General features: G+C 40.9%; 5 protein-coding genes across 5 annotated transcripts; 2 read left to right on the forward strand and 3 right to left on the reverse strand.

Moving 5' to 3' along the window:
- Positions 1–327: 327 nt before the first annotated feature.
- LOC130508380 (eukaryotic translation initiation factor 2 subunit gamma-like) lies at positions 328–3,056 on the reverse strand. Its single transcript, XM_057003867.1, has 9 exons — positions 2,911–3,056; positions 2,563–2,711; positions 2,409–2,470; positions 2,186–2,298; positions 1,978–2,080; positions 1,607–1,834; positions 1,275–1,493; positions 916–1,176; positions 328–831 (listed from the first exon to the last, which is right to left on the reverse strand). Exons 2-9 carry the CDS (start codon positions 2,669–2,671, stop codon positions 529–531), a joined length of 1,398 nt encoding a protein of 465 aa, XP_056859847.1. The 5' UTR covers positions 2,672–2,711; positions 2,911–3,056; the 3' UTR covers positions 328–528.
- Positions 3,057–6,379: 3,323 nt separating this feature from the next.
- On the forward strand, positions 6,380–12,503 carry LOC108863583 (ABC transporter C family member 5). The gene is made up of 10 exons (XM_018638054.2): positions 6,380–6,684; positions 6,824–8,958; positions 9,046–9,366; positions 9,472–9,558; positions 9,749–10,456; positions 10,532–10,991; positions 11,068–11,282; positions 11,345–11,714; positions 11,797–12,036; positions 12,121–12,503. Exons 2-10 carry the CDS (start codon positions 6,913–6,915, stop codon positions 12,231–12,233), a joined length of 4,560 nt encoding a protein of 1,519 aa, XP_018493556.1. The 5' UTR covers positions 6,380–6,684; positions 6,824–6,912; the 3' UTR covers positions 12,234–12,503.
- Positions 12,504–13,410: 907 nt separating this feature from the next.
- Positions 13,411–16,029, forward strand: LOC108842040 (subtilisin-like protease SBT1.2). Its single transcript, XM_018614847.2, has one exon. The coding sequence runs from the start codon at positions 13,471–13,473 to the stop codon at positions 15,811–15,813; it is 2,343 nt and encodes a 780-aa protein (XP_018470349.2). The 5' UTR covers positions 13,411–13,470; the 3' UTR covers positions 15,814–16,029.
- A 194-nt stretch (positions 16,030–16,223) lies between these two features.
- LOC130508403 (auxin-responsive protein IAA10-like) lies at positions 16,224–17,783 on the reverse strand. The gene is made up of 4 exons (XM_057003894.1): positions 17,264–17,783; positions 16,759–17,042; positions 16,565–16,676; positions 16,224–16,470 (listed from the first exon to the last, which is right to left on the reverse strand). The coding sequence occupies exons 1-4, from the start codon at positions 17,563–17,565 to the stop codon at positions 16,365–16,367; spliced, it is 804 nt and encodes a 267-aa protein (XP_056859874.1). The 5' UTR covers positions 17,566–17,783; the 3' UTR covers positions 16,224–16,364.
- Positions 17,784–17,848: 65 nt separating this feature from the next.
- On the reverse strand, positions 17,849–25,259 carry LOC108820076 (hypothetical protein At1g04090-like). The gene is made up of 3 exons (XM_057003888.1): positions 24,983–25,259; positions 23,710–24,786; positions 17,849–18,529 (listed from the first exon to the last, which is right to left on the reverse strand). The coding sequence occupies exons 1-3, from the start codon at positions 25,086–25,088 to the stop codon at positions 18,048–18,050; spliced, it is 1,665 nt and encodes a 554-aa protein (XP_056859868.1). The 5' UTR covers positions 25,089–25,259; the 3' UTR covers positions 17,849–18,047.
- Positions 25,260–25,277: the final 18 nt, after the last annotated feature.

Here is a 25,277-nt window from a genome sequence, read left to right on the forward strand (position 1 = left end):
GCGCAAACTACAGTTGTAATATGGTCCTCATGGTCCCCAATATTAATAAAATAAAATGAATGGTATACATTTCATTGTTATTTGATGTCATATAGAGTAAAGTTTTTGGACCCGACATGAGAATATATTGCACAACACACCAATCGGAAAGATAATATAGAAGTTCATGACAGAAACAATTTTAAACACAATGCAGTTTCTTACTGTAGAGTGACAGAAACATTTTTTTTTTCTTCAAACGCTTAGGGGACATTAGCACTTGACTAAAAACCACACTTCAATCAACATAAGTATTGCGGAATGTGGTTTTGGTTATAGATAGTATGCTTCTCGGGTTCAACCGTTTGGCATGTTTTTCATTTTGTATAGAAAATGTTATTTGGACGCTGTTCCTAGTAACAAATTAATCCGCAAATAGGCAAGTACTCTCCCAAAAAAACCCACACATGAAACGGAAAAGAGTTTTTATTATCTCTAGAGGGGTTAATAAACCTTCTCAGAAACCAAAAGAAAAGAAGACAAACACCTTTAGAAAGGTGAAGGAGGAACATCAATGGTGGTTCCAGCTTGAATCTGACCCCATCCAATCAAACGCCAATGCTTTTCCACACGTCGGCTCAGTGCCACTTTCTCTCCTTTGCTGGTGCAAACCGGCGCGGTGAGTTGCAACTTGGCCAGATCGTTCTTAACTCCAACAACTTTGGCACCAGTCGACATGGAACCGATGTTGAGCATCAGAATCTCTCCCTTTGTTAGCTTCGACACTTTCCCTTGCTTCTCGGATCCCTTTGTTCTCACTCCCAACAGACGCCGTAGTAGAAAGAAGTTCACCTACAATTTTTTATTTTTGTTTTACATAAAAACATTTTAGAAACTTCAATGCTATTATTATTATCCTGACTTGTTGTTCTATACCTCGAGTTCAACAAAGACATCAGGAAGGGAACCGATTTCACCGAGGACTTGACCAACCAATCGATCAGCACGAGTGAGTGTTGGGTCCATTGTTGTTCCAACTCCAATTAGACCTCCAGGAACTGCATACTGAAGCTCGTTCTGTTCTGCGTAGAGTGAAATAATGCGAGAGTAGATTGGAGTGCATTTTGGGTTGCCACGCTCGTCTTTCACAACAATTCCGGGTCGGATCTCGATTAACTGGTTGACTTTCAAAACACCCTACAATGAAAAAACTGTAGTTAGAGACACCGTTTATACACTGGATGATATATACCAAGCAAGTTGTACATCAAAAAACAAGAGAGAGAGAGATATACCCGGAGGATACTTCCACCTGCAACTCCACCTTTAATCTCATCAACTTCGAACCCAGGTTTGTTGACATCAAAAGACCGAATCACGATCATATTTGGTGGTGACACGAAATTCCTCTTAGGGATTGGGATCTTCTTGACAATGTACTCGCATACAACATCGATGTTGTATTTCAGTTGTGCTGAGACGGGGACAATGGGCGCACCATCGGCGACAGTGTTCTGCAAACAGATGTGATGAAATTTGAGAGCCAAAACTCTTTTCTTAGCTTAACCAACTGATGAAAATGCGAATGGCAACAGGAGATTATTAGAGGACAGAGAAAACACCAAACCATTATAAATTTCTGAATGGCCTCGTGCTGGTTAATGGCAACGTTCTCTTGAATAAGATCAATCTTGTTCTGGAGGATTATGATATGCTTCAGTTGCATAATCTCAACAGCAGCAAGATGTTCAGAAGTCTGTGGTTGCGGACAGGTCTCATTTGCAGCGATCAGAAGAAGCGCACCATCCATGATAGCTGCTCCGTTGAGCATTGTCGCCATGAGAATATCGTGTCCCTGAAAGAACAGAACGAAAAAAAAAAAGATGATCAGTAAAAATTGAAATAGAGAAAAGCATGCACAGGTGGAGTACAACAAAATCCGCAAGAATAAAATAAAACAAACAAATCATTGAAGAGAAGCATAAAACTCCAGCATACCGGGCAATCCACGAACGACACATGCCTCAACAGTTTCATCTTAGAGTTCTCAAATCCAGGGACATCACAATTTGGACTGTCTTCCTTTCCACTTCCATATGCCCTAGAATAATAACATATACGTTGTAAAGACTATCCAACAACACACACAACCTTATACTAGAAGAGAATATTAAAAAAAAAAACAAATTTGCAAGAAAGAACTGACTTGTAGCACATTGGTCTAGGGCATTTATCATCCTCGCATTTGTAAATCTTGGCATTCGCATAACCAAGCTTAATGGTGATGTTACGCTCTAATTCATTCTTAAAACGGACAGTCTGCACATTAGCAGGATACATGTGAGAGTCCGCAATACATCAAATCAAATGCTCTCTAGTAACATCACCAATCACCATGGATCAATTCAAGAGATGTGAAAAAAACTAACCTGCACACCAGAAATAGCTTTGACAACAGTAGACTTTCCGTGAGCAACATGCCCAATGGTTCCTGAGAGATACGATACATAAACCTTTTAGCATCTACTAATATGCACAACGGTTAAGCTTTTCTTTGACATCAAACTTAAGAGAGGTTGTTACCAATATTGATAGTAGCCTGGCGAGAAATGACCTCAGGAGTCAAAGGATCCAGCACAGTCACATCCAATTTACTAACATCTTGCTCCGCCAATCCCTTGTTTCGCGCCATTATGATGAGGAACTGTGATTATCGAAGAAGATTCTTTCTCCTGCTTTGAATCAATCAGGAGCACTAGTCAATCAATCGCACTAATACCAAATTTTATGAGAGCCGAAGAAATTAGGGTTTTTTCCAGATTCGAAGATTCCAAACCCTAAGTTCCGTTACTTAAACATCAAAATCTAATCGGAAAACTTCAGAACTAGATCTCCGACTAACCTAGGTGGTGATTTGAGATCGAAACAAACCTGAGCGATACGATTCTTTTGGTAGGGAGAGAGATTTCGAAGAGAGTGAGAAAGCGGCGCAGGTAGAGGAAGAAGCAGACGACGACGAACAAATGGTTTGCTGCTTGCTGCTCAATGTTTTATTTATTTATTTTATTTTATCCTTTCGTAACCCTTTTTTTTTCATTTTACTACTAATTTTTCATTACTATTTCTAATTTCTCCCCTTAGTTACCAATTAAGACTATCATAGTTATTTTTTTCAATATAAATCACATTCACATCCATTGAAATTGGAGTTGTTTACATATATATAGGCAATTTTGCAAATACAATGATTTATATATTCTACAACAAACTACTAAAATTTTATTTACTGTATGAAATGTTAATTTCAAAAAGAAAGTAGATACAATTTTACATTAAAAATTCTTTATTTATACAACAGTTAAGGAACATCATCATGCAATCACTGAGTCACATCAAGCTTGAGTGAGGCTGGTCAGAGATTTAGATTTCATATAATCTTGTGTATAAAAAAATTGAGGAAACGTGTAAAATAGGGTCATAATAATAAATTAACCGGTTCAATTCTATTGTTACGGTTCGGCTGTGATAGTTTACATGGGCTTAGATGGTGTGTTAAGACTATGAAGCACTTTAGCATTTTGGGCCCAAATAGTTCCAAATTATATATGCGCTTGTGATTTTTTTGCAAATGACGAGAACAACACTAAAGTGTGGATTGACTTTGTTTTTGTAATGCGCTATTTAACATATAAAACGATGATGTAAAATGATTTTCAGAATAAACAAATTCATCAAAAGGAAATGATTTAAAGATAATGTTTCTTATAAATTTGCAAAAATATTTAATTATATAATAGGAAAATTTGATTTGAAAAGCAAAATCCACTGAGATCTTGTTTCGTATATATGCCTAAAGGCTACTAGAAAGGTGAGCGAGACAACGCTAGTGGTCGGTGACAAAGAAAAAGACAAGTCGGCAGCGTTTAAGACGAAGTTTCTACTTTCCAGTACAGTCGTCGTTGAATTTGATGAGGGGGCCCTTAACTGGGCCTAACTCAGACCCGTACACTTCAAAAGGAAAAAAAGAAAAAAAAAGTCTCTTCACCTAAATCAGTCCCAAACCTTCCACAAATTTGATCCATACTCTCATTTACAGTCAGCATTCACCAACCGGGCAATTCCAGTAGGTACGAATTAAATTATCGACATGCTAACAGATCAAAGGAATAGGGAACTAAGTCTATGATTACTGAATAATTTGTTACGCGCGATCAGCTTTTAGATGTTGTAATTTCTGTGTTAGGCTCATAAAGGGGCTCATTCATTAGGTCATATCGGCACATCAAAAGGACATGTGAGATAAATATGTTAGGTATATTCATTGTACCATCATCACGCACGTTACACAGTGTTGGAACACAAACTTTTTACCAACCATTGAGTCAATCTTTATATATATTTTCGAGTTTAACGACTAGTAGTATTGTGTGCTACCGATAGAATTGGTGAACAGGTAGAATAGTTATGTTATTTCATCAATATTTTGTCTGTGACGACTAGTAGTACTGTGTGCTACCGATAGAATTGGTATAAAAGGCCTGGTTTTCAATCATCTCGTATACAGATTATATATCAGGATATAAAGTAATGTAAATTATTAAGCGATTTAATTAACCAAATGTCTTGTTATTATGCGTTTACAAAACATTCTCAAAATTTATCGTTGTGATCAATTCGGATTTAGAAATACACATCTCAAAAGAGAGAACTTCGCAGATCAATTGACATCTAGTTTTCACCATTTTGTTTGTCCTTCGATTAACCTATGCACAAGCGACATATTGATCCATATATGTTTTTCTTTACCTGAGTAACGCATTATTTATTGCATCTAAGAAAAAGTACTATTTATTTGTTTTTTATACACGAAGAAGTAATAACCGAACAAAGAAAGGAAGTGGGAAGTGAGCTGGCCTAGGATGGAAGTGGTGCAAAAAGGTCTGAACAAAGCCATGCGATACCAAACAAACGCATATGACAAACTATGCAGCAACAGTTATATTAAAATCATCGTGAAAATATCATATTAAATCATCATTATTTTGTTTCGGATTATAATACATTATCATGGCTTGTAGATTCCTACATCATCGTTCTAACTCTTTCAAGTTACATGATCCAATACATTTGAAAATATATTTTCATGAAAACGAAGTGACAAAAATATATCTCATTGTGGTTGTTTAGTTTCCACGAGGATTTACCCTTTTGATACAACGTTAACTTAGATATTGATTTTCCTCCAATGCAAAACGTATAATCATTAACTAGAAATGGTTCAACGTACGTACCCGTGTACTATATCAATCATGTATAAAATGACATCACGTACATTTTTCAAAATATATAGTCATCAACAATTGACATTAGTATTAGAAAATGGTATGCCACGTAAGAAGCGTTTGCATGGCATGTGTAGTAAGAAAGTCGTCATCACTCATCAGCACATCGAATATTGCCTCCACAAACACACATACGGGTACTAGACAAGAAAAATAATAATTTCGGTAATATATTCATCATAACATTATAGTTTATATTTTAATTAAGATCCGCCTTTCCGGTTGAATATACCATCATGCTCTCACTTGTGCAACTGTGCAAGAGTGCACGTAGATTTTGACTTAAATCAAATGATTTTTTTGTCAACAAATCAAATGAATTTAGCATAACTTAAATTATTATTCTAAGATACGGTTAATTTGCTGGGATACATATGTTTTTTTCTCGAAAAATGGGGATACATATGTTTTGCAGTGATAATTACATCGTCAAAGATTGACCTGGATCTGAAAAACGTACTGGATTTATGATTAGCAGGAAATATACTATGTTCTTTTTTTTAATAAGTAAAAATATATTATGTTCGAATATTTAGACAATTAGTTTAGACTAATTAAACCATTAGTTATTCTAATTAGTTTAATTCAAGTTGACGCATTTGTCTCATTGTTCAATGCATAGATGGATTTTCTTATTATATACTGTTAACGTATCTATCTCAACTTTATAGAAATGAATTAAGAAAACGTTCAATATATGCGTAGTACCGGAAATCACATATATAAATCGATAAATATAATTAAGTAAATGTAATTTGAAAAAGGAAAAACAGGGACTGACATCTAAATAGTTAATTCATATTTGTAGACATATACTCACGTGTAGCACGAATATTCCATTTATCAACAATGTAACCGAGAGAAATAAAAACGTAAAAAGCGAAACATGATTCATTTCTTGGCAAAGCTTAAAGTATCACTATTAAGTAATAATCATAGACGCTTTTATTGAAAATAGTGGTCATTAAATGAATATATAACCTCATAAAGACAAATGAAAAGAAACAAAACCAAATGAGTCAGATTACAAAACACATTTGTGACATAAGACGTCAAAACAAGTAACTAATAAACACCCCTTAAAACAAAAAGCTTTTTAAGTAAAGATTAACACACAAAGTATAGTAATACAGAGGAGGCAAGAAAAAGGAGACGCCTTTATTAATAATCAATCTCCAATCTTAGTTTCATCAGAAACGAATCGACCCCCGTAAGGGATCTAAGAGAGAAAAGAGAAGAAAAGATCATCTCTTTTTCAGTTTTAATCTATATAAGCGAAAAGAGACATCTTCTCTGCTTCTTCCTCTCGAGTGACCTCTGCTCTCAGCTGATTGGTTCCTCTCTCTCTGATCTACCAAAGCTGGTAACTAAAAGGACCATCTTTGTTTTTATACTCTGTTGATTTGATTCTACGTGTTGGCTTTGCAGAGAAACTCTGTTTTTTTTTTTTTTGATTTGCAATGTGTCGATTTTAAGATTTCATCATCTCCTCTGTTTTGTAGCTTTGGTTTCTTTGGGATGCTCGTCGTTATAGCTCGTAGAATCCGCCGGCTGATCTCAAACAAAAACAAAACTCTCTCTTTCGATTCATATGGATTTCAACGAGATCTTGTCACTCTTCATATCTCATCTCCCGCTATTAGAGCTCTGTTCGGTCTCCATCAACCTAACTCTCGTCGCAGTGTTTCTATTCACCCTCTCCGCGACTCAGATTCTCGTCTGCGTCCGGAGAGGGAGAGATAGACTCTCCAAGGAAGACAACACTGTTATTAACATTAGCTCGGAGAGAAGAGAGGCTGCTGACGATGTTAGTTTCGGGGCCGTGTTTAAACTAACTCTGCTCTGTTGCGTCTATGTTTTAGGCGTCCAAGTTTTGGTGTCAGTGTTCGATGGGATTAGTGTTATAAGAGAAGGCAGCGACTGGTTTGTTCTCTGCTTCCCGGTTTCTCAGGGTTTAGCTTGGTTTGTGATCACCTTCTTAGCTCTCCATTTGAGATACAAACCCTCTGAGAAGTTACCTTTATTGCTGAGGGTATGGTGGTTCTTGTCTTTCTCCGTCTGTCTCTGTACTCTCTACGTGGACGGGAGAAAGCTAGCGGTTGAAGGTTGGAGATACGGATGCTCTTCTCACGTTGTGGCGAATCTAGCCGTTACGCCTGCTCTCGGTTTCCTCTGCTTCGCGGCGCTGAGAGGCGTTTCCGGTATCGAGATTCGCCGTACCGATGCTGATCTCCAAGAGCCTCTGCTTGCAGAAGAGGAAGCGGCTTGTCTTAAAGTCACTCCGTATAGCAGCGCTGGACTTGTTAGCTTAGTAACTCTCTCTTGGTTGGATCCGCTTCTCTCAGCCGGGTCTAAAAGACCGTTGGAGCTTAAAGACATCCCTCTTCTCGCCCCTAGAGACAGAGCCAAGTCGAGCTACAAGGTCTTAAAGTCGAACTGGAAGAGGTCGAAGTCGGAGAGGAGTCCAAGACCTCCTTCTCTAGCACGCGCCATTCTGAAGTCTTTCTGGAAAGAAGCGGCTTGCAATGCGGTCTTCGCTGGTCTCAACACTCTCTTGTCTTACGTCGGGCCTTACATGATCAGTTACTTCGTCGATTACCTCGGAGGGAAAGAGATCTTCCCTCACGAAGGATACGTCCTCGCGGGGATATTCTTCGCGTCCAAGCTCGCGGAGACCGTCACCACGCGTCAGTGGTACATGGGGGTCGATATCTTGGGGATGCACGTGAGATCAGCTCTAACAGCGATGGTGTACAGAAAAGGTCTCAAGCTCTCGAGTATAGCTAAGCAGAACCATACCAGCGGAGAGATCGTTAATTACATGGCGGTTGACGTCCAGCGCATAGGAGACTACTCGTGGTATCTTCACGATATCTGGATGCTTCCAATGCAGATCGTCCTCGCTCTCGCTATCCTGTACAAAAGCGTGGGGATCGCGTCTGTGGCCACGTTAGTCGCGACGATCATCTCGATTCTCGTCACGATTCCTTTGGCTAAGGTTCAGGAAGAGTATCAAGACAAGCTGATGGCTGCGAAAGACGAGAGGATGAGGAAGACGTCGGAGTGTCTGAGGAACATGAGAGTTCTGAAGCTGCAGGCGTGGGAGGATCGGTACAGAGTGAGGTTAGAAGAGATGAGGGAAGAGGAGTACGGTTGGCTACGGAGAGCACTGTACTCGCAGGCCTTCGTTACCTTCATCTTCTGGAGCTCACCGATCTTCGTATCAGCAGTTACGTTCGCTACTTCGATATTCCTAGGCACTCAGCTGACAGCTGGAGGCGTTCTCTCAGCTCTGGCCACGTTCAGGATCCTCCAGGAGCCGCTCAGGAACTTCCCCGATCTGGTTTCGATGATGGCTCAGACGAAAGTCTCTCTCGATAGGATCTCAGGGTTCTTGCAGGAGGAAGAGCTTCAAGAAGATGCGACTATCGTTATCCCACGTGGGAGTTCGGATGTAGCCATAGAGATTAAAGACGGTGTTTTTTGCTGGGATCCGTTTTCTTCGAGGCCGACTTTGTCTGGGATTCAGATGAGAGTAGAGAAAGGTATGCGCGTGGCTGTCTGCGGCACGGTTGGTTCTGGTAAATCGAGTTTCATCTCTTGCATCCTCGGAGAAATACCCAAAATCTCCGGTGAAGTAAGTTACTTTTTTTGTTACTATTACTTAAAAAAAAAGAAATCAATTAATCTTCCTGATGATGATAATTGTTATATATATATATAGGTTAGAATATGTGGTACTACTGGGTATGTGTCACAGTCGGCTTGGATTCAGTCTGGTAACATTGAAGAAAACATTCTATTTGGCAGTCCAATGGAGAAAGCAAAGTACAAGAACGTGATTCAAGCGTGTTCCCTGAAGAAAGATTTAGAGCTTTTCTCGCATGGTGACCAGACTATTATAGGAGAGAGAGGCATAAATCTCAGCGGCGGCCAGAAGCAGCGTGTTCAGCTTGCGAGGGCGTTGTATCAAGATGCTGACATTTATTTACTAGACGATCCTTTCAGTGCTCTTGATGCACACACCAGCTCTGATTTGTTTAGGGTATATAATAAGCAATTTCGATAAACCACAATTCTCGTTTTCTTAAAAATATTTTGAGTGTGAACGTTTTGGATAACGCTTGTAGTTAATGGCTGATATTAACAGGATTATATTCTAACTGCATTGGCTGAGAAAACAGTGGTGTTTGTGACCCATCAAGTTGAGTTTCTTCCTGCAGCTGATCTAATATTGGTAAGAAGAGTTCTCGATTTTACTACACACTACTGTTGGTCCGTTTAGAAATGCTAAAGAGTCTCTTATAGGTGTTTAGCTTACGAGCTATGATGAACTTGTTGCAGAGAGGTAAAACTGTTGTTCAAAACCATTTCTCTTTATGACAAGTTCTGAAACTTTTTTGTTTGTTTGTCTTTGTTTCAAAAAGGTTATGAAGGAAGGCAGGGTTATTCAATCGGGTAAATACGATGATCTTCTACAAGCAGGAACCGACTTCAAGGCCTTAGTGTCTGCACACCACGAAGCAATCGAGGCAATGGACATCCCAAGTCCATCCTCAGAAGACTCTGACGAAAACCCAATCCTAGACAGCTTGGTCATGCATCATAACTCAAAGTCAGATATCTACGAAAACGACATCGAGACTCTGGCAAAGGAAGTCCAAGACGGAGGAGGATCTGCTTCGGATCAAAAGGCGATCAAAGACAAGAAGAAGAAAGCAAAGAACCGTTCCCGGAAAAAGCAGCTCGTCCAAGAAGAAGAGAGAGTGAAAGGCAAAATCAGCATGAAAGTGTACTTGTCGTACATGGGTGCAGCTTACAAAGGGCTTCTCATTCCTCTGATCATACTCGCGCAAGCCTCTTTCCAGTTTCTACAGATCGCTAGTAACTGGTGGATGGCTTGGGCGAATCCTCAGACCGAAGGGGACCAGTCTAAAGTAGATCCCACGGTTCTTCTCGTCGTCTATACAGCCTTGGCTTTTGGAAGCGCCTTGTTCATATTCGTACGAGCTGCTCTCGTTGCAACTTTCGGTCTAGCTGCTGCTCAGAAGCTCTTCTTGAACATGCTTAGAAGCGTGTTCCGAGCGCCGATGTCGTTCTTTGATTCCACTCCAGCAGGAAGGATCTTGAATCGAGTATGTAAACCAAAAGATCCACACTAAAAATGTTTATTATTATTATTAATTTTTTTTTTAAAAAATGTGTAACAGGTTTCGATTGATCAAAGCGTTGTGGACCTTGACATACCATTTAGACTCGGAGGGTTCGCTTCGACAACGATACAGCTATTCGGAATCGTCGGAGTCATGACCAACGTCACATGGCAAGTCTTCCTTCTCGTTGTTCCAGTGGCGGTTGCTTGCTTCTGGATGCAGAAGTATTACATGGCTTCTTCGAGGGAGCTGGTCCGCATAGTCAGCATCCAGAAGTCTCCTATAATCCATCTCTTCGGGGAATCGATAGCAGGTGCAGCCACGATAAGAGGGTTTGGCCAGGAGAAAAGATTCATCAAGAGGAACCTTTACCTTCTAGATTGTTTCGCTCGGCCTTTCTTTTGTAGTATAGCTGCGATAGAGTGGCTTTGTCTGCGCATGGAGTTGCTTTCCACGCTTGTGTTTGCTTTTTGTATGGTTTTGCTCGTTAGTTTCCCTCATGGAACCATTGATCCAAGTGAGTAATCTCTAAGCATTAACAAACAGTAACAATCAGTTTCTAATCTAGTTTGTGTCTGTTGTGATGATTATAGGTATGGCAGGGCTTGCTGTGACATATGGGCTTAACTTGAACGGGCGTCTATCACGGTGGATACTTAGCTTCTGTAAGCTTGAAAACAAAATCATCTCGATCGAAAGGATTTATCAGTACAGTCAGCTTTTAGGGGAATCCCCAGCGGTTATAGAAGATTCCCGACCACCTTCTAACTGGCCTGAAAGAGGAACTATTGAGCTGCTTGATGTTAAGGTACTAAAGCAAATATACATTTCTTTCTTTCAATGTCTTCTTATTGCTGTATTGTTCTTAAGGTTCGTTATGCTGAGAATCTTCCAACGGTACTCCACGGGATAAGCTGTGTGTTCCCTGGTGGAAAGAAGATTGGTATTGTTGGAAGAACGGGAAGCGGGAAATCGACTTTGATTCAAGCTTTGTTTCGGCTGATCGAGCCAACTGCTGGAAAGATCACTATAGACAACATTGATATCTCTCAGATTGGTCTTCATGATCTCCGTAGTCGCCTTGGCATCATACCTCAGGATCCTACATTGTTTGAAGGAACGATCCGTGCAAATCTTGACCCTCTTGAAGAGCATTCAGATGATAAAATCTGGGAGGCACTTGATAAGTCCCAGCTTGGTGACGTTGTTAGAGGAAAAGACTTAAAACTCGACTCTCCAGGTAACTATAAGGTCCTTATGTTTTAGTTTGTTTATCGCTTCTTTGTACTGATGATGATGCTTTGGGATTTGAAACATGGAAGTGCTGGAGAATGGAGATAACTGGAGTGTTGGGCAGAGACAGCTAGTGTCGCTTGGGAGAGCATTACTTAAACAAGCGAGAATACTTGTTCTTGATGAAGCAACAGCATCAGTCGACACAGCAACAGACAATTTGATCCAGAAGATTATCAGAACTGAGTTTCAAGACTGCACTGTCTGCACCATTGCTCACCGAATCCCAACTGTTATCGACAGTGACCTTGTTTTGGTTCTCAGCGACGGTTAGTCATCATATTATAATACAAAACCAAGAAACATGTATTCTTGTTTCTTCATATAATTCAATCTTGTTTGTGTGGTTGCAGGTAGAGTAGCAGAGTTTGATACTCCTGCACGGCTCTTAGAAGACAAATCATCCATGTTCTTAAAACTTGTGAGCGAATACTCCTCAAGATCTAGTGGGATGCCTGACTTGTGAGCATTCATGTTAAAAAATTGAGGTTAGGGGTTTTTGTTTCTGAAGAGAAACATAAAAACTGAAAAATGTGACAAAGCTTAAAGTCTCTAAGCAAAGAGAGTTCCACTGGGTAGAAGAAAGAAAAAAGAATGACATGATGCAGTCTTCATGCTCATATTATACTTTTAAAGCCACTCTTTTGAACATTGAAAGAGACCTTTTTGTAAGGAACATAGCTTCTGTGGTGATCTTTTTAAATGTTATTTGATAATCTGCAAAAACAGTTCTTTTTTTGCCGTTTAGAAAATGATTATTATTAATTATTGTGTAATATAAATCACACCATGAATGTTATTGATAATCTGCATAAACAATGACGTCTACGTTTAACAACATCTTATCATTATAGAGCCCACTAAGATAGGGTCACTGTATTGGGCTTAAAATGATCATTATAGAGCCCACTAAGATAGTACGACGGACGCAGTACCCGAGGGGAAAAGACAAGGCGTGTGCAGCGTGCATGTATAAATGCACGTAGTGAACACTCAACCCGCTGCAGCATTAAATTTCTTTTACTATTAAAGCTTCAACGGTCACATTCTTTTACTACTAAAGACATGACTTATTAGTTTATAAAAAAAAACTTATGAGTATTTGAAAACAAAATGGCTTATGGTTGATCGTTTATTTTATTAAATCCATATCATATGGTTTTAAATTTCGGGTTTAATTGACTTTTAGATTAAACTGTTTGACTAGCTAATAATTATTGGAACTGAACCAAATACATTTAGAATCGTTTGTTACCCACAAAGGCTACATAATACTACAATGCAATAAACTCTAACCAGAACATCTCGTGAACAAAGAACTCCCCCAAAAAAGACAATGACACAGAGACAGAGACAGAGACAGTAAGTCAGTAGTAACCCTTACAAGTGAAAAACCTTAAAACAACTTCCACAGTTCCACTTAATAGCTTCATGTCCTTCCCCAAGCTTAATTTGAAACTCTGAAAAAAAAAAACGAAGAGAGCGGTTAGGAGAGGCTCTTACCTCTGCAACATTAACAAATGAAACTCGTGATGAAGAGCTCTTACACCTCACGAGCTTCATCATCATCTTCTTCTTCCTTTGAATCCGTATCTGCGCTTTTGAATCCTCTTACACTCTTCTTTAAATACCCAACTCTTCTTCTCCAAAACCATGCATTTCAAAAACCACAACACTAAAACAAAAGCTCTTCTCTTGCAATAATGGAACCTAAAACTCTCTTTGTCATCATTATCTTTCTTCTCTTTGTTTCTTCTTCTTCTTCTTCCTTAGAAACCATGAAGAAAAAGACTTATATCATTCAGCTTCACCCTAATAGCCAAACCGCTAAAGCCTTTCCCTCAAAGTTTGATTGGCATCTTTCTTTTCTCCAAGAAGCTGTTCTAGGTGTCCAAGAAGAAGAAGACGAAGAGCCTTCTTCACGTATTATCTACTCTTACGACTCTGCCATTGAAGGATTCTCCGCTCAGTTAACCGAATCAGAAGCTGAAACCCTAAAGAACTTACCTGAAGTCGTTGCAGTAAGACCTGACCATGTTCTCCAACTTCAAACCACTTACTCTTACAAGTTCTTGGGACTCAACGGTCCTGGAAACTCCAATGTCTGGTCTAAATCAAGATCCGGTCAAGGCACGATCATCGGTGTTCTAGATACAGGAGTCTGGCCTGAGAGTCCAAGCTTCGACGACACAGGGATGCCTTCTATCCCAAGCAAATGGAGAGGAGTTTGCCAAGAAGGAGAGAGCTTCACTTCCTCCAGCTGCAACAAGAAACTAATCGGCGCTAGGTTCTTCATCAGAGGCCACCGCGTGGCCAACTCTCCCTTGGACTCACCGAACATGCCTCGCGAGTACATATCCGCGAGAGACTCGACGGGACACGGCACCCACACCGCTTCAACAGCCGCCGGGTCCCCTGTTTCCACGGCGAGCGTTCTCGGAAACGGAGCCGGCGTGGCTCGCGGGATGGCCCCCGGAGCCCACGTGGCGGTTTACAAAGTCTGCTGGTTCAACGGCTGTTACAGCTCAGACATCCTCGCGGCTATAGACGTGGCGATTCAAGACAGAGTCGACGTTCTCTCCCTCTCCCTAGGCGGTTTCCCTATACCTCTGTATGATGACACTATCGCCATAGGTACCTTCCGAGCCACGGAACACGGGATCGCTGTCGTCTGCGCGGGTGGCAACAACGGTCCGCTCGCTAGCTCGGTCGCAAACACAGCTCCTTGGGTCTCCACGGTGGGAGCGGGGACGCTGGACAGAAAGTTTCCAGGCGTGGTTAGGTTAGCCAACGGGAAGCTACTCTACGGAGAGTCTTTATATCCGGGGAAAGGTTTAAAGAGTGCCGAGAGAGAGCTAGAGGTCGTTTACGTCACGGGAGGAGACAAAGGAAGCGAGTTTTGCCTGAGAGGGTCGCTTCCGAGAGAGAGCATCCAAGGGAAAATGGTTATATGCGACCGTGGAGTCAACGGGAGATCGGAGAAAGGACAGGCCGTCAAAGAAGCTGGCGGCGTCGCGATGATCTTGGCCAACACCGAGATAAACCAAGAGGAAGATTCTGTAGACGTTCATCTGATACCAGCGACGTTGATTGGTTATGAAGAGTCTGTTGTTTTGAAAGGTTACGTGAGGGACACGGTGAGACCGAAAGCTAGGTTAATTTTCGGCGGGACGGTGATTGGGAGGTCTAGAGCGCCTGAGGTGGCGCAGTTCTCGGCTCGTGGACCGAGTTTGGCTAACCCTTCGATTCTTAAACCGGATTTGATCGCTCCTGGGGTCAACATCATCGCGGCTTGGCCTCAGAATCTTGGACCGACGGGTCTTCCTTATGACTCGAGGAGAGTTAACTTCACTGTCATGTCGGGGACTTCGATGTCTTGTCCGCACGTAAGCGGGATAACCGCTCTTATCCGGTCTAGTTACCCGAACTGGTCTCCCGCTGCTATCAAATCCGCGATGATGACGACGGCTGATTTGTACGATCGGAGAGGGAAAGAGATTAGGGATGGGGAAAAACCGGCGGGAGTGTTTGCTATTGGAGCAGGGCATGTGAATCCGGTTAAGGCGATTAACCCGGGGTTGGTTTACAACATCCAACCGGTGGATTACGTAGCTTATTTATGCACTATTGGGTTCACGAGATCGGATATTTTAGCGATCACTCACAAGAACGTTAGCTGCGGTGTGATACTGAGGGGAAGCCCTGGTTTTAGCCTTAACTATCCGTCTATTTCGGTTATCTTTAAAGGTGGGAAGACTAAGGAGATGGTCACGAGGCGTGTGACTAACGTTGGGAGTCCTAACTCGGTTTACACTGTGAATGTGAAGGCTCCTATGGGGATTAATGTGATTGTAAAGCCTAAGAGGCTTGTGTTTAGTCACGTTGATCAAACGTTGAGCTATAGAGTTTGGTTTGTGTTGAAGAAGGGAAACAGAGGAGAGAAGGTGGGTGCTAGCTTTGCAGATGGACAGTTGACTTGGGTCAACTCTAGAGATTCGATGCAGCGAGTTAGGAGTCCAATCTCTGTGACCTTGAAGAATCATTGAGCCAAAAGAAAGTGAAACATTTTCATATTCTGTGTTTCAAAAGTTGGGGTTTTATGCTATAAAAACCTTTAAGGACGAAGTGGTAAACAATAAGAAAGCTACAATTGAGTTGTGAGTGGAGTTTGGTTTATTGATTGTTTGTTGTTATTCTCAGCACTATAGCTGTATTTCATTTTTTTTTTCAGATTCTTATAAATGAAACTTTTGTTTCGAACAGTCTCTGAGTAATAACCTTGAGGACGAGTAGTAAAATATCAATAAGGAAGCTACATTTGAGTTTTGAGTGAAGCTGATTAATATTTCATTTTTCATATTCTTAATGAAACTTTTGTTTGATATTCACAAACCACTGCAGACACATGTATAACTCATAATAAATACATGTATATATATATATATATATATATGTGTGATTATCTGAACAAGATTTTACCAATTTACAGACCAGGTTAACCATAAACTTTGGTTCTCGAGTAAAACAGTATATATGTATTTCTTATCTCTTTTTTATCTCCACGTTCAATCATTTCCATCTTACACAGAAGATGATTTCACTCTTCAGCTTGATTAACAGAGAGTGGTTTCTCAGAGAAGATGAATCCATCCCTACTTGATCTTCTCATGATTCTCAGTCTTTTAACAGACCCAAGGAACATCCTGAGAAAGAAAATAAAAACACATGAGGAAGCATAACAAATACAGATGAAGACGAATGTGGGAAGATATTAGCTAGGGACAATAATAATCATACAGCCATGGAACATCTCCTACAAGCATCCAATCTCCGTCTTTATCTTGATACGTTATGATATATTCTGATGAACCATCCAGCAGTTCTGAACCACGTCTTGTTTCATTGCATCCTACAAAATTTGATCAAATCATAACCGATCCCACCACCAAAGTAAAAAAATAAAATAAAAACGGAATGAAGAAAGAACTGACTTGTTGTTACAGAAGTAGGCGTGTTGAAAAACATCTGTTCCAGAGTCTTCGCCAAGGCTTCATAAGAATCAAGAGCATTCAGATCAATCTTCCTTCCGATTATAACTCCGTCCATTGTAACCTTCACAAGCATTGGAGACTTGACGAAGGAAGCGTCATTGTTCTTCACGCCGTTTTTTGTTGTGTCCTTTTGAATGTCGTCTTCAGCGGGCGAGGACTTTGATTGGTTGACCAAACTGTTGATCCTGTAAGTCCGTAGAGGCGGCCACCCTACCGCAACATTTCTGCTCCCCATTAACAAAACAAAACGAATTCAAATCAGGAAATACACAAAAGAGACATTGTAACATTAAAAAATGTAATCCACAAAGTATAATTCAAAATTATTTCAGATGATTTTCTATATGATCTGATCCTGTGATTTTAATTCAATCTCTCACAATTCTAAAACCAAATCTGAGGAAAAATCATATACAATATAAAGTCTCTAAAAGATGAATTTTACCCTTTTGAGGCAGCCGCAGAAGAATCAGCAGACCGTTTCGTTCCACTTTCTCTGGTCAGAGAAGAAGAAGACGAAGAGGAAGCCAAAGATGAAGAAAAAGACCGAACCTTTGAGTGATTCCTACCAACGCTAAGACCCAGAGCTAAGTCGAGCTCTGTTCCCGCCACCGTCTCGTCGGGGGAAGACGAATCCTCCGACGATATGGCGGCGGCGGCGTTTTCGTCTCCTTCTTCAGCTGGTGATACTCCGATCATCACATTCACCGACCCACTTGATGAACAAACATCTCGGAAACCACTCATCGTTTCCAAAAATCAATCAACAGAGAACAATTATAAGATGGAATTCAAATTCGAATCACCGATCAAAACCATAAATCAAAACAATCAAAAAAGGTTTCAACTTTTAGATTCTTCTAAAGACACACGAAACAGCTTGATCTCTTCACAGATCAAAAGAAACAATCTTTCTCATAAAGAGAGAGAGAGAGAGAATAAAGAAGGAAACGGTACACGAATGTGGAGTCTCCACGAATGTGTGGGTTTGGTCGGGGTTTGTTCGTCTAAATAAGTAATCAGTAAAGCGTTTTCATTAATTAAATTAATTTTAAAATATAAAATATGGGACCCACATGTATACTCTTCCGACAACAAACTTTAGTCTTATCGTTAATCCTACGCTAATCGTAATTAAAAACCTTTGCGTAATTAACGCTTTACGTAAATTAAGCTTCTTCTTTTCTTTTCCTTTTCAATTTTTCACTTTTTTTTACTGTTTTACAGTTTCACCATCTTTCATCACCGTACCAGTTATTCTTCTCCTTGGGTCCCGTAGGACCTTCCTCACCTGATAACTCCACCGGAAGCTTCCTCAACACGTTACCAACCGTAACACCAACCGTCCTCGGAAACCGACTCGCCAACCTCTCAATCTCCTCCCTCGAGTCGTACACAATCTTCGGCCCCCACTCTCTCATATACTGCAGCCACGGCGGTTCCTCCACCACCGCGCCGAGATACTCCGCCGCAACGATCTGGTACCTCGAGCTGGAATCGACAGAGAGATCGCTGCACCCTGTGTCGTTCCTTATCCCTATCCCAAGCGTCGTCGATCCTTGCAAGTAAACACCAGCTTTAGGAAAGCTCGCGTGGCCGTGTTTCGACGAGTAGACAGCGGCTCTGTTGGTTCCTGTGACGAACTCTAGGTCGTGAGGTTCGATCCACTCGCCGCCGCTGTGTTGAGAGAAGTAGATTGAGTAGAGTTCACCTGCAGGGCCAAGAATTTTATAGAACTCAAGAAAATAAGAAATCAACTCTTCTTATTAATAACTCAAGGAAACTAGCACAAAACCTTAAGCTCTCAAACTCTCAAACTCTATATTGAATGTCACAACTCGACATCTCTATATATAGATATTATAAATCCTAATCCTAATAGATAAACATAACTTTAGATAACTCCTAACTATATTATGTATCTATCTCCATTACTCGGTAGGATTAGGTCTCTATCTTCTTTCTCAAGCTTCTCTTTTATTCAAGCTTATCTCAACAATCTCCCCTCTAAGCTTGAACTCGATTTCTTCTAACTCTTGAACTCCAATGAGACTTCTCATCTCCTTGAACTTGATTCTCCCGAGCGCTTTAGTTAGTATGTCGGCCTTCTGTAGATTACCCGGTACGTGTTCCACTTCAATCCAGCCAGCTTCTACACACTCTCTGATAAAATGGTATCTAGTATGTATGTGCTTACTGCGACCGTGGAACACTGGGTTCTTTGTCAAAGCTATAGCCGATTGATTGTCTATCCTTATGACCACTCTTTCGCAAAACGTCTCATCTATCTCGCCAAGTAAGTCTCTCAACCAGATGGCTTGTCTAGCTGCCTCCGTCCCTGCCATAAACTCTGCTTCGCAGGAAGACAATGCTACCGTGTCTTGCTTTTGTGAACACCATGTTATGGGACTTTCACCTAAGTAGAAAACGTGTCCCGTGGTGCTCCTACCATCATCTGGATCAACATTGTGACTACTGTCACTGTAACCAACTAAGTGAGCCGTCTTTGACCTTGTGAACGTGAGACCGAGTGTTGTTGTTCCTCTGAGGTATCGCAGACACTGTTTCATAGCTGCTCCATGCGACGTCTTAGGCTGTTGCATATAGCGGCTTAGAACACCTACACAAAAAGATAAATCAGGTCTTGTGTGTAATAGATACCGGAGGCAACCAACATTCCTTCTGTAGCTTGTAGCATCAATGTCTTCTTCTCCTTCTGCTCGGGACAACTTTAAGTTTGAATCCATTGGCGTATGCACCGGATTACAATCCCTCAATCCTGCTTCTTCAAGAATTCTCAAGGCATAGTTCTTCTGGTTCAATACTATCCCATCATCATGCTGTATCACCTCAATTCCTAAGTAATAAGTCAGTCGTCCTAGATCACTCATTTCAAATTTGGACGCCATCTCTGTTTTGAAGTCAACAATAAGTTTCACACTCGTACCAGTCACAAATAGATCATCCACATAGACTGCAACGAGCAAGAGACTTGTACTCGTCGTCTTCACATAGACTGATGGCTCTTTCTTGCAACGTCTGAAACCGAACTCCTTGAGTATACCATTTAGCTTATCATTCCACGCACGAGGTGCCTGACGCAAACCATAGAGCGCCTTGTTGAGTTTGTATACTTTTGCCTCAGAACCTTTTACTATATAGCCGTCCGGTTGTGTAACATAAACCTTCTCCTTTAGATCCCCATGCAAGAACGCTGTTTTTACATCAAGATGATGTATCTCCCATCCTCTAGATGCTGCAATGTTTATCAGCAACCGTATCGTCTCTATTCGAGCAACAGGAGCAAACACCTCCTCAAAGTCTACTCCATACCTCTGCACATAGCCCTTTGCTACAAGTCGAGCCTTGTGCTTGTTGATGCTACCATCGGAGTTCCTCTTTAGCTTGAACACCCACTTCAGCCCAATTGCCTTAGCACCTGCAGGAAGATCAACAAGAGTCCAAGTGCCGTTTTTGACTATGGAATTGATCTCGTCTTCACACGCCATTCTCCATTCCGCAAAGTGCTCTGCCTCATAGTAGTCTCTTGGTTCATTATTAATACTCATCAGCAGATATTCTCCTTCTTCTTCTGCAAATAAAACATAGTCATCCAGGTACTTAGGCGTCGATGTTTGTCTCGTTGATCTTCTTAACAGAGGGCCCTCTTCCTCGTCTTCGTCCTCTGTTTGTTCTCCAGAGTTGTTATTCTCGCTATCATCATCGCTAATCTCCACCACTCTGTTTCCATCTTCCATTTGTGGTTCCTTATTTATCATTGTAGGAACATCATTAGGACCAAGATTCCCAATTGTAAAGCTTCCTGCATCACTCTTTTCTGTAGTACTTTGACTCCAATTCCAACCTTTGGTCTCGTCAAAGACCACATCACGGCTAACCACAATCTTTTGTGTTCTTGGATCAAACATACGGTAGGCTTTAGAGCCTGGTTCCGTACCGAGATGTACTAACATGCTTGACCGATCTTCTAGCTTCTTCAGATGAGGTTTCACTGTCTTAGCGTACCCAATACAGCCAAATATTCTTAGATGACTGATGTTTGGTTTCTTGTTCTTTATCATCTCGTAAGGAGTACGATCTTTCAAGGCTCTGGTAGCGACTCTGTTTAGAACATAAGTAGAGTGTCTTGTTGCTTCTGCCCAAAGATAATTCGGAACCAACATATGTTTCAAAATACTCCGAGTCATCTCCATCAACGTCCGATTCCTACGCTCGACAACCCCGTTTTGTTGAGGTGTATAAGGAGCCGTGAGATGTCTTCTAATACCGTTGTCTTGACAAAACGTGTTGAACTCATGAGATACGAACTCTCCACCTCTGTCTGTTCTGAACATCTTTATCTCTGCTGAGTTTTCTTGCTCCACAAGCTTCTTGAAACTCTTGAATCTTTCGAAAGCCTCGCCTTTCTCCTTGAGCAGTATGGTCCACATATATCTGGAATAGTCGTCTATAAGCACAAAAATATACCTGTTTCCAGACTTCGTAGTGGGTGATATAGGACCACAAAGATCTCCATGTATCAACTCGAGTGGCTTGCTAGCTCGGTAAGAAGTCGCTTGTGGAAACACTTGTCTGGCCTGCTTTCCAAGTAGACACGAGCCGCACACTTCCTTTTCAACAGATATTTGTGGTATCCCAGTTACAAGCTCCCGTTTAATCATGGACTTGATAGACTCGAGATTCACATGGCAGAGCCTCGCATGCCATTTGCTTGACTCGTTAACCACCGTAGAGAACAGATATAATGGCTCCCTTATTCCCATACGAACCTTATATAACCTGTTCTTTGATCGTACAGCCTCCACTAGTAACTTGCCCTCTCGGTCATGCATAGTAAGCTTTTCTCCTCTCAAGATAACATCGCACCCTGCTTCAGTCGCTTGACCGAGACTGATGATATTGCTTTTTAACTCAGGAATAAAGTAGACTTCATTCATAGTTCTAGATTCGCCGTTTTGATCTATGAACTCTATCACTCCTTTTCCTTTTATATCTATGCGGGAATCATCTCCAAACCTCACTTTTCCCGTAATAGATTCATTAATCTTTGAGAAATATCTCCTATCACCAGTCATGTGATTTGAGGCTCCATTGTCTAAGTACCATAAGTCATTCTCTCCTGTGTTTGCCTCATATTTATTAGGCATCACCTTCTCTTCATTCAAATAGACAATCTCATTCATCATGAGCTCGTTGACGACTTCATTCATCATAAGCTCGTCTGCGTTCTGAGTATCCTCCTTATCTCCTTCTTGTGTTTCCTGTAACTTCAACAAACGATCAGGACACGAGTAAGCATAGTGTCCTGTCTTATCGCATCGGAAACAGGTAATACGCGAAAGATCTTTGTCTCGTACTCCGTTGTTTCGCCCACGACCTCGTCCCCGAGCGAACCTTCCACCTCGTCCTCTGTATCCTCTGTTTTCATCTTGATACTCTCGTGAAGGAGGAGCCTCCGCGTTGGTGTACATTAACTTGCTCTGATCGTCTTGATCTTCTTCCTCGCTAATCCTCTCCTCGTAAGCTTTAAGACGTCCAATAATGTCTTCAAAGCTTGTTTTCTTAAGATCAAGCATCTGTTCAAGTGACGCTACCATATGGATGAATTTTCGTCGGGGAAGAGACTTTAGAAACTTCTTAACAAGTTTCGGTTCCTCAATCTCTTCTCCTAGCGCTGCAGCCTTTGATGCGATTTCAGACATCTTGCTTGCAAAGTCATCGATCTTCTCGGTGTCTTTCATCTTAAGACGATCAAAGTCAGCCATTAACGTCTGCAACCTAGCTTCTTTCACACGTTCCGCTCCCACATGTCGTGTTTTAATGGCATCCCAAACCTTCTTTGCCGTGTCTAAACCTCCAACCTGTAAAATCATTGACTCAGGTATCGCTTGAAACAACAACCCTATCGCCATGTTGTTCTTGTCGACTGCATCCTCTGCTGGTGTCTCAATGATATCCCAAACCTTGTTGATTTTTAGTATTATTTTCATGCGAATCTCCCACACAGTATAATTCGATGAATTCAACATAGGACACTTGATCTTTGATGCTTCTCCATCCTTTGGTTTCGCTTCTGTTATAACCGACAGATCCCCCATTGTAACTCTGGACGCTCTGATACCAAATATAGAACTCAAGAAAATAAGAAATCAACTCTTCTTATTAATAACTCAAGGAAACTAGCACAAAACCTTAAGCTCTCAAACTCTCAAACTCTATATTGAATGTCACAACTCGACATCTCTATATATAGATATTATAAATCCTAATCCTAATAGATAAACATAACTTTAGATAACTCCTAACTATATTATGTATCTATCTCCATTACTCGGTAGGATTAGGTCTCTATCTTCTTTCTCAAGCTTCTCTTTTATTCAAGCTTATCTCAACAAATTTAGAGTCCGTTAATATTTCTTAAGAATTAGTTCAACCTGCGGTTATAAACCAACCGAACTTGCCGAACCAAACCAACTCGAAAACTTCGGTTTTTGGTTTGGTAATCGGTTAGTTCGGCTTTCTAAAAAGATGTTTAAACAATACCATTTTAACCAAAATTCCGAACCGGATTAACGAAGATCCAAATCAAAATAACTGAACTAACCACAATTAATCAATATTTTTTTCATTTTATTCAATTTAAACCAAAAATGTAACCGAACTAACCGTAAAACCAAAAACTTCGATAATTTTTTAAAAACTGAACTAACCGAATCAAACCGAACCCAATTTTTCCGGTTCACTTCGGTGAGATTTTGATCAACCCAAACTAACCGAATAACCCGGACCCGCCCTAGTAAAGGCTTCCAAAAATTTGGAGCACTAAAACTAATGTTTCATTGGTTTGGTCTAGATCCGGACATGTTTTACCTGAGAAGTTGCTGATTCTGAGAGTGAAATGTTCCCAGTCACAGACGTGTTGGCCTATAGTGATCAAGGACACATCGATGAGTCCTAGCTTTAAGGTAGCTGGTCCGTTGAAAGGACAGAAGATCCAGAAGACAAGATCCGTGAACGTTCCTCCAATAGCTGGCTTGACGTGCACGTAAAGCTTCGAGCTTTCGATGTTTCCTCTCTTGACGTGATCATCATCAAACGGCAAGTCGATCCAGTACTGCTTGTCGTTGCTTCCTCCTTGAGGCAAGTTCGAGCCGTTTCCATCAATGAGTTCGCAAATGGGGTTACCCTTTTGGCAGAGGACTGCACCGTTGTTGAAGAACCAAGACACAGAAGATGGTAAGTAGGTTTCATCAGGGTGGAAGATTAGTGTAGGACCGTAATGTTGGATCAAGGCTTGTATCTGATCAGTGTTTGGCATTGCGTGTAAACCTGAATCTAGGTTTTTCAGGCAAGAGATACTGAGATGTTGTTCTCTGGAGACAAGGCGAGTTCTGCAGAAGAAAGTACCTGTAGAGACACCTTTCCCCCACATTCCCCGGTCTGAAGGACGAGTTCTCCATATAAACAAAGGAGCATTTAAAGATTCTGAAACAGCTGTGACGATGAGTTTGTGTGTTTCACATCTATCAGTAAGATCAACTCTTACACATCTAACTTCATTCAACTCAGGTTTCGTTGAACTCTTTGTGACGACAAAACCCATTGATCTATAACCTTCAGGAGGCTGCGGTAACCAGAAGTAACCATCTGAATCATTTGAGCTCCAGACCAGTGTAAAACCAAGAGGTTCCACTAATGCAGGTTCCTGTTCTACTGAAGCTGCTAAATCTCTTGCCGCGAGAAGATAGCCTCTCAAGGGATGAGAATCAGATTGACAGTAGTGACCTAAGCAGTGGAAATTTTTAGGTAATGATCCCTTTGGTTTGTAGAATGAAATGCACTTGTTATTGTTCTCTGTGGATCTGTATCGCCATACGAATTCAAAATCCGTGATTTTGATGACTTCTAGCTTGCCGAGGTTGATTGTCCCTGAGCCAAAGCCTTGACCTGATGATCAGTTTGAAAGGATAGATTGTTAAACACGCTATCTTAAAGAATCTAGATAAAAATTTGTTGGAATTACATTAACTGATTCTAGATCTCATGGAATAATAATATGTTTCAAGAAGTTGAGAGGTAGAGATCTGGTAAGAGAAGCCAGATAGTAGGTGTGACAAGAACAAAACATTGGAATCTGAGTTACCTGGAGGCCATTGAGGGATAGGAGCCGGAAGAGAGAAGGTTTCAGGTTCCTTCAATGGCAGCAAGTCTCTGACATTGTCCCAGTGGAGACATTTGTAACCTAGCATTACTCTCTCTATCTGATATCCAGAAATCCTAATGAGGGAGATTAAAAATGTCAGCCTTTTGGAAAACAGAAAAACAAAAGAAAAGTCTCTTCTAACTAGAGGTTATCGCATTTGTTTTTCACGGCAAATAACTTAACACACACAAACTATGTTTTAGCTTGTAAGAAAGGTTACAGATTGACCGGTTTT

The sequence above is a fragment of the Raphanus sativus genome, chromosome 1 (genome assembly GCF_000801105.2).
Source record: "Raphanus sativus cultivar WK10039 chromosome 1, ASM80110v3, whole genome shotgun sequence".
NCBI classification, from domain to species: domain Eukaryota; kingdom Viridiplantae; phylum Streptophyta; class Magnoliopsida; order Brassicales; family Brassicaceae; genus Raphanus; species Raphanus sativus.

Excerpts from the sequence above, each read along its gene's own strand:
- LOC130508380 (XM_057003867.1), bottom strand. The coding sequence starts at position 2,671 with ATGGCGCGAAACAAGGGATTGGCGGAGCAAGATGTTAGTAAATTGGAT. Across the intron at positions 1,835-1,977 it reads TGTCGTTCGTGGATTGCCCG|GGACACGATATTCTCATGGC; the intron begins GTATGCTGGAGT and ends CTGTTCTTTCAG. Across the intron at positions 1,494-1,606 it reads CCATTCAGAAATTTATAATG|AACACTGTCGCCGATGGTGC; the intron begins GTTTGGTGTTTT and ends ATCTGTTTGCAG.
- LOC108863583 (XM_018638054.2), top strand. The coding sequence starts at position 6,913 with ATGGATTTCAACGAGATCTTGTCACTCTTCATATCTCATCTCCCGCTA. Across the intron at positions 10,457-10,531 it reads CAGGAAGGATCTTGAATCGA|GTTTCGATTGATCAAAGCGT; the intron begins GTATGTAAACCA and ends AATGTGTAACAG. Across the intron at positions 11,715-11,796 it reads CTTAAAACTCGACTCTCCAG|TGCTGGAGAATGGAGATAAC; the intron begins GTAACTATAAGG and ends GAAACATGGAAG.
- LOC108842040 (XM_018614847.2), top strand. The coding sequence starts at position 13,471 with ATGGAACCTAAAACTCTCTTTGTCATCATTATCTTTCTTCTCTTTGTT.
- LOC130508403 (XM_057003894.1), bottom strand. The coding sequence starts at position 17,565 with ATGAGTGGTTTCCGAGATGTTTGTTCATCAAGTGGGTCGGTGAATGTG. Across the intron at positions 16,677-16,758 it reads GCCTACTTCTGTAACAACAA|GATGCAATGAAACAAGACGT; the intron begins GTCAGTTCTTTC and ends CAAATTTTGTAG. Across the intron at positions 16,471-16,564 it reads GTAGGAGATGTTCCATGGCT|GATGTTCCTTGGGTCTGTTA; the intron begins GTATGATTATTA and ends TTTCTTTCTCAG.
- LOC108820076 (XM_057003888.1), bottom strand. The coding sequence starts at position 25,088 with ATGCTAGGTTACAAATGTCTCCACTGGGACAATGTCAGAGACTTGCTG. Across the intron at positions 24,787-24,982 it reads TATCCCTCAATGGCCTCCAG|GTCAAGGCTTTGGCTCAGGG; the intron begins GTAACTCAGATT and ends ACTGATCATCAG. Across the intron at positions 18,530-23,709 it reads CAGAATCAGCAACTTCTCAG|GTGAACTCTACTCAATCTAC; the intron begins GTAAAACATGTC and ends TTGGCCCTGCAG.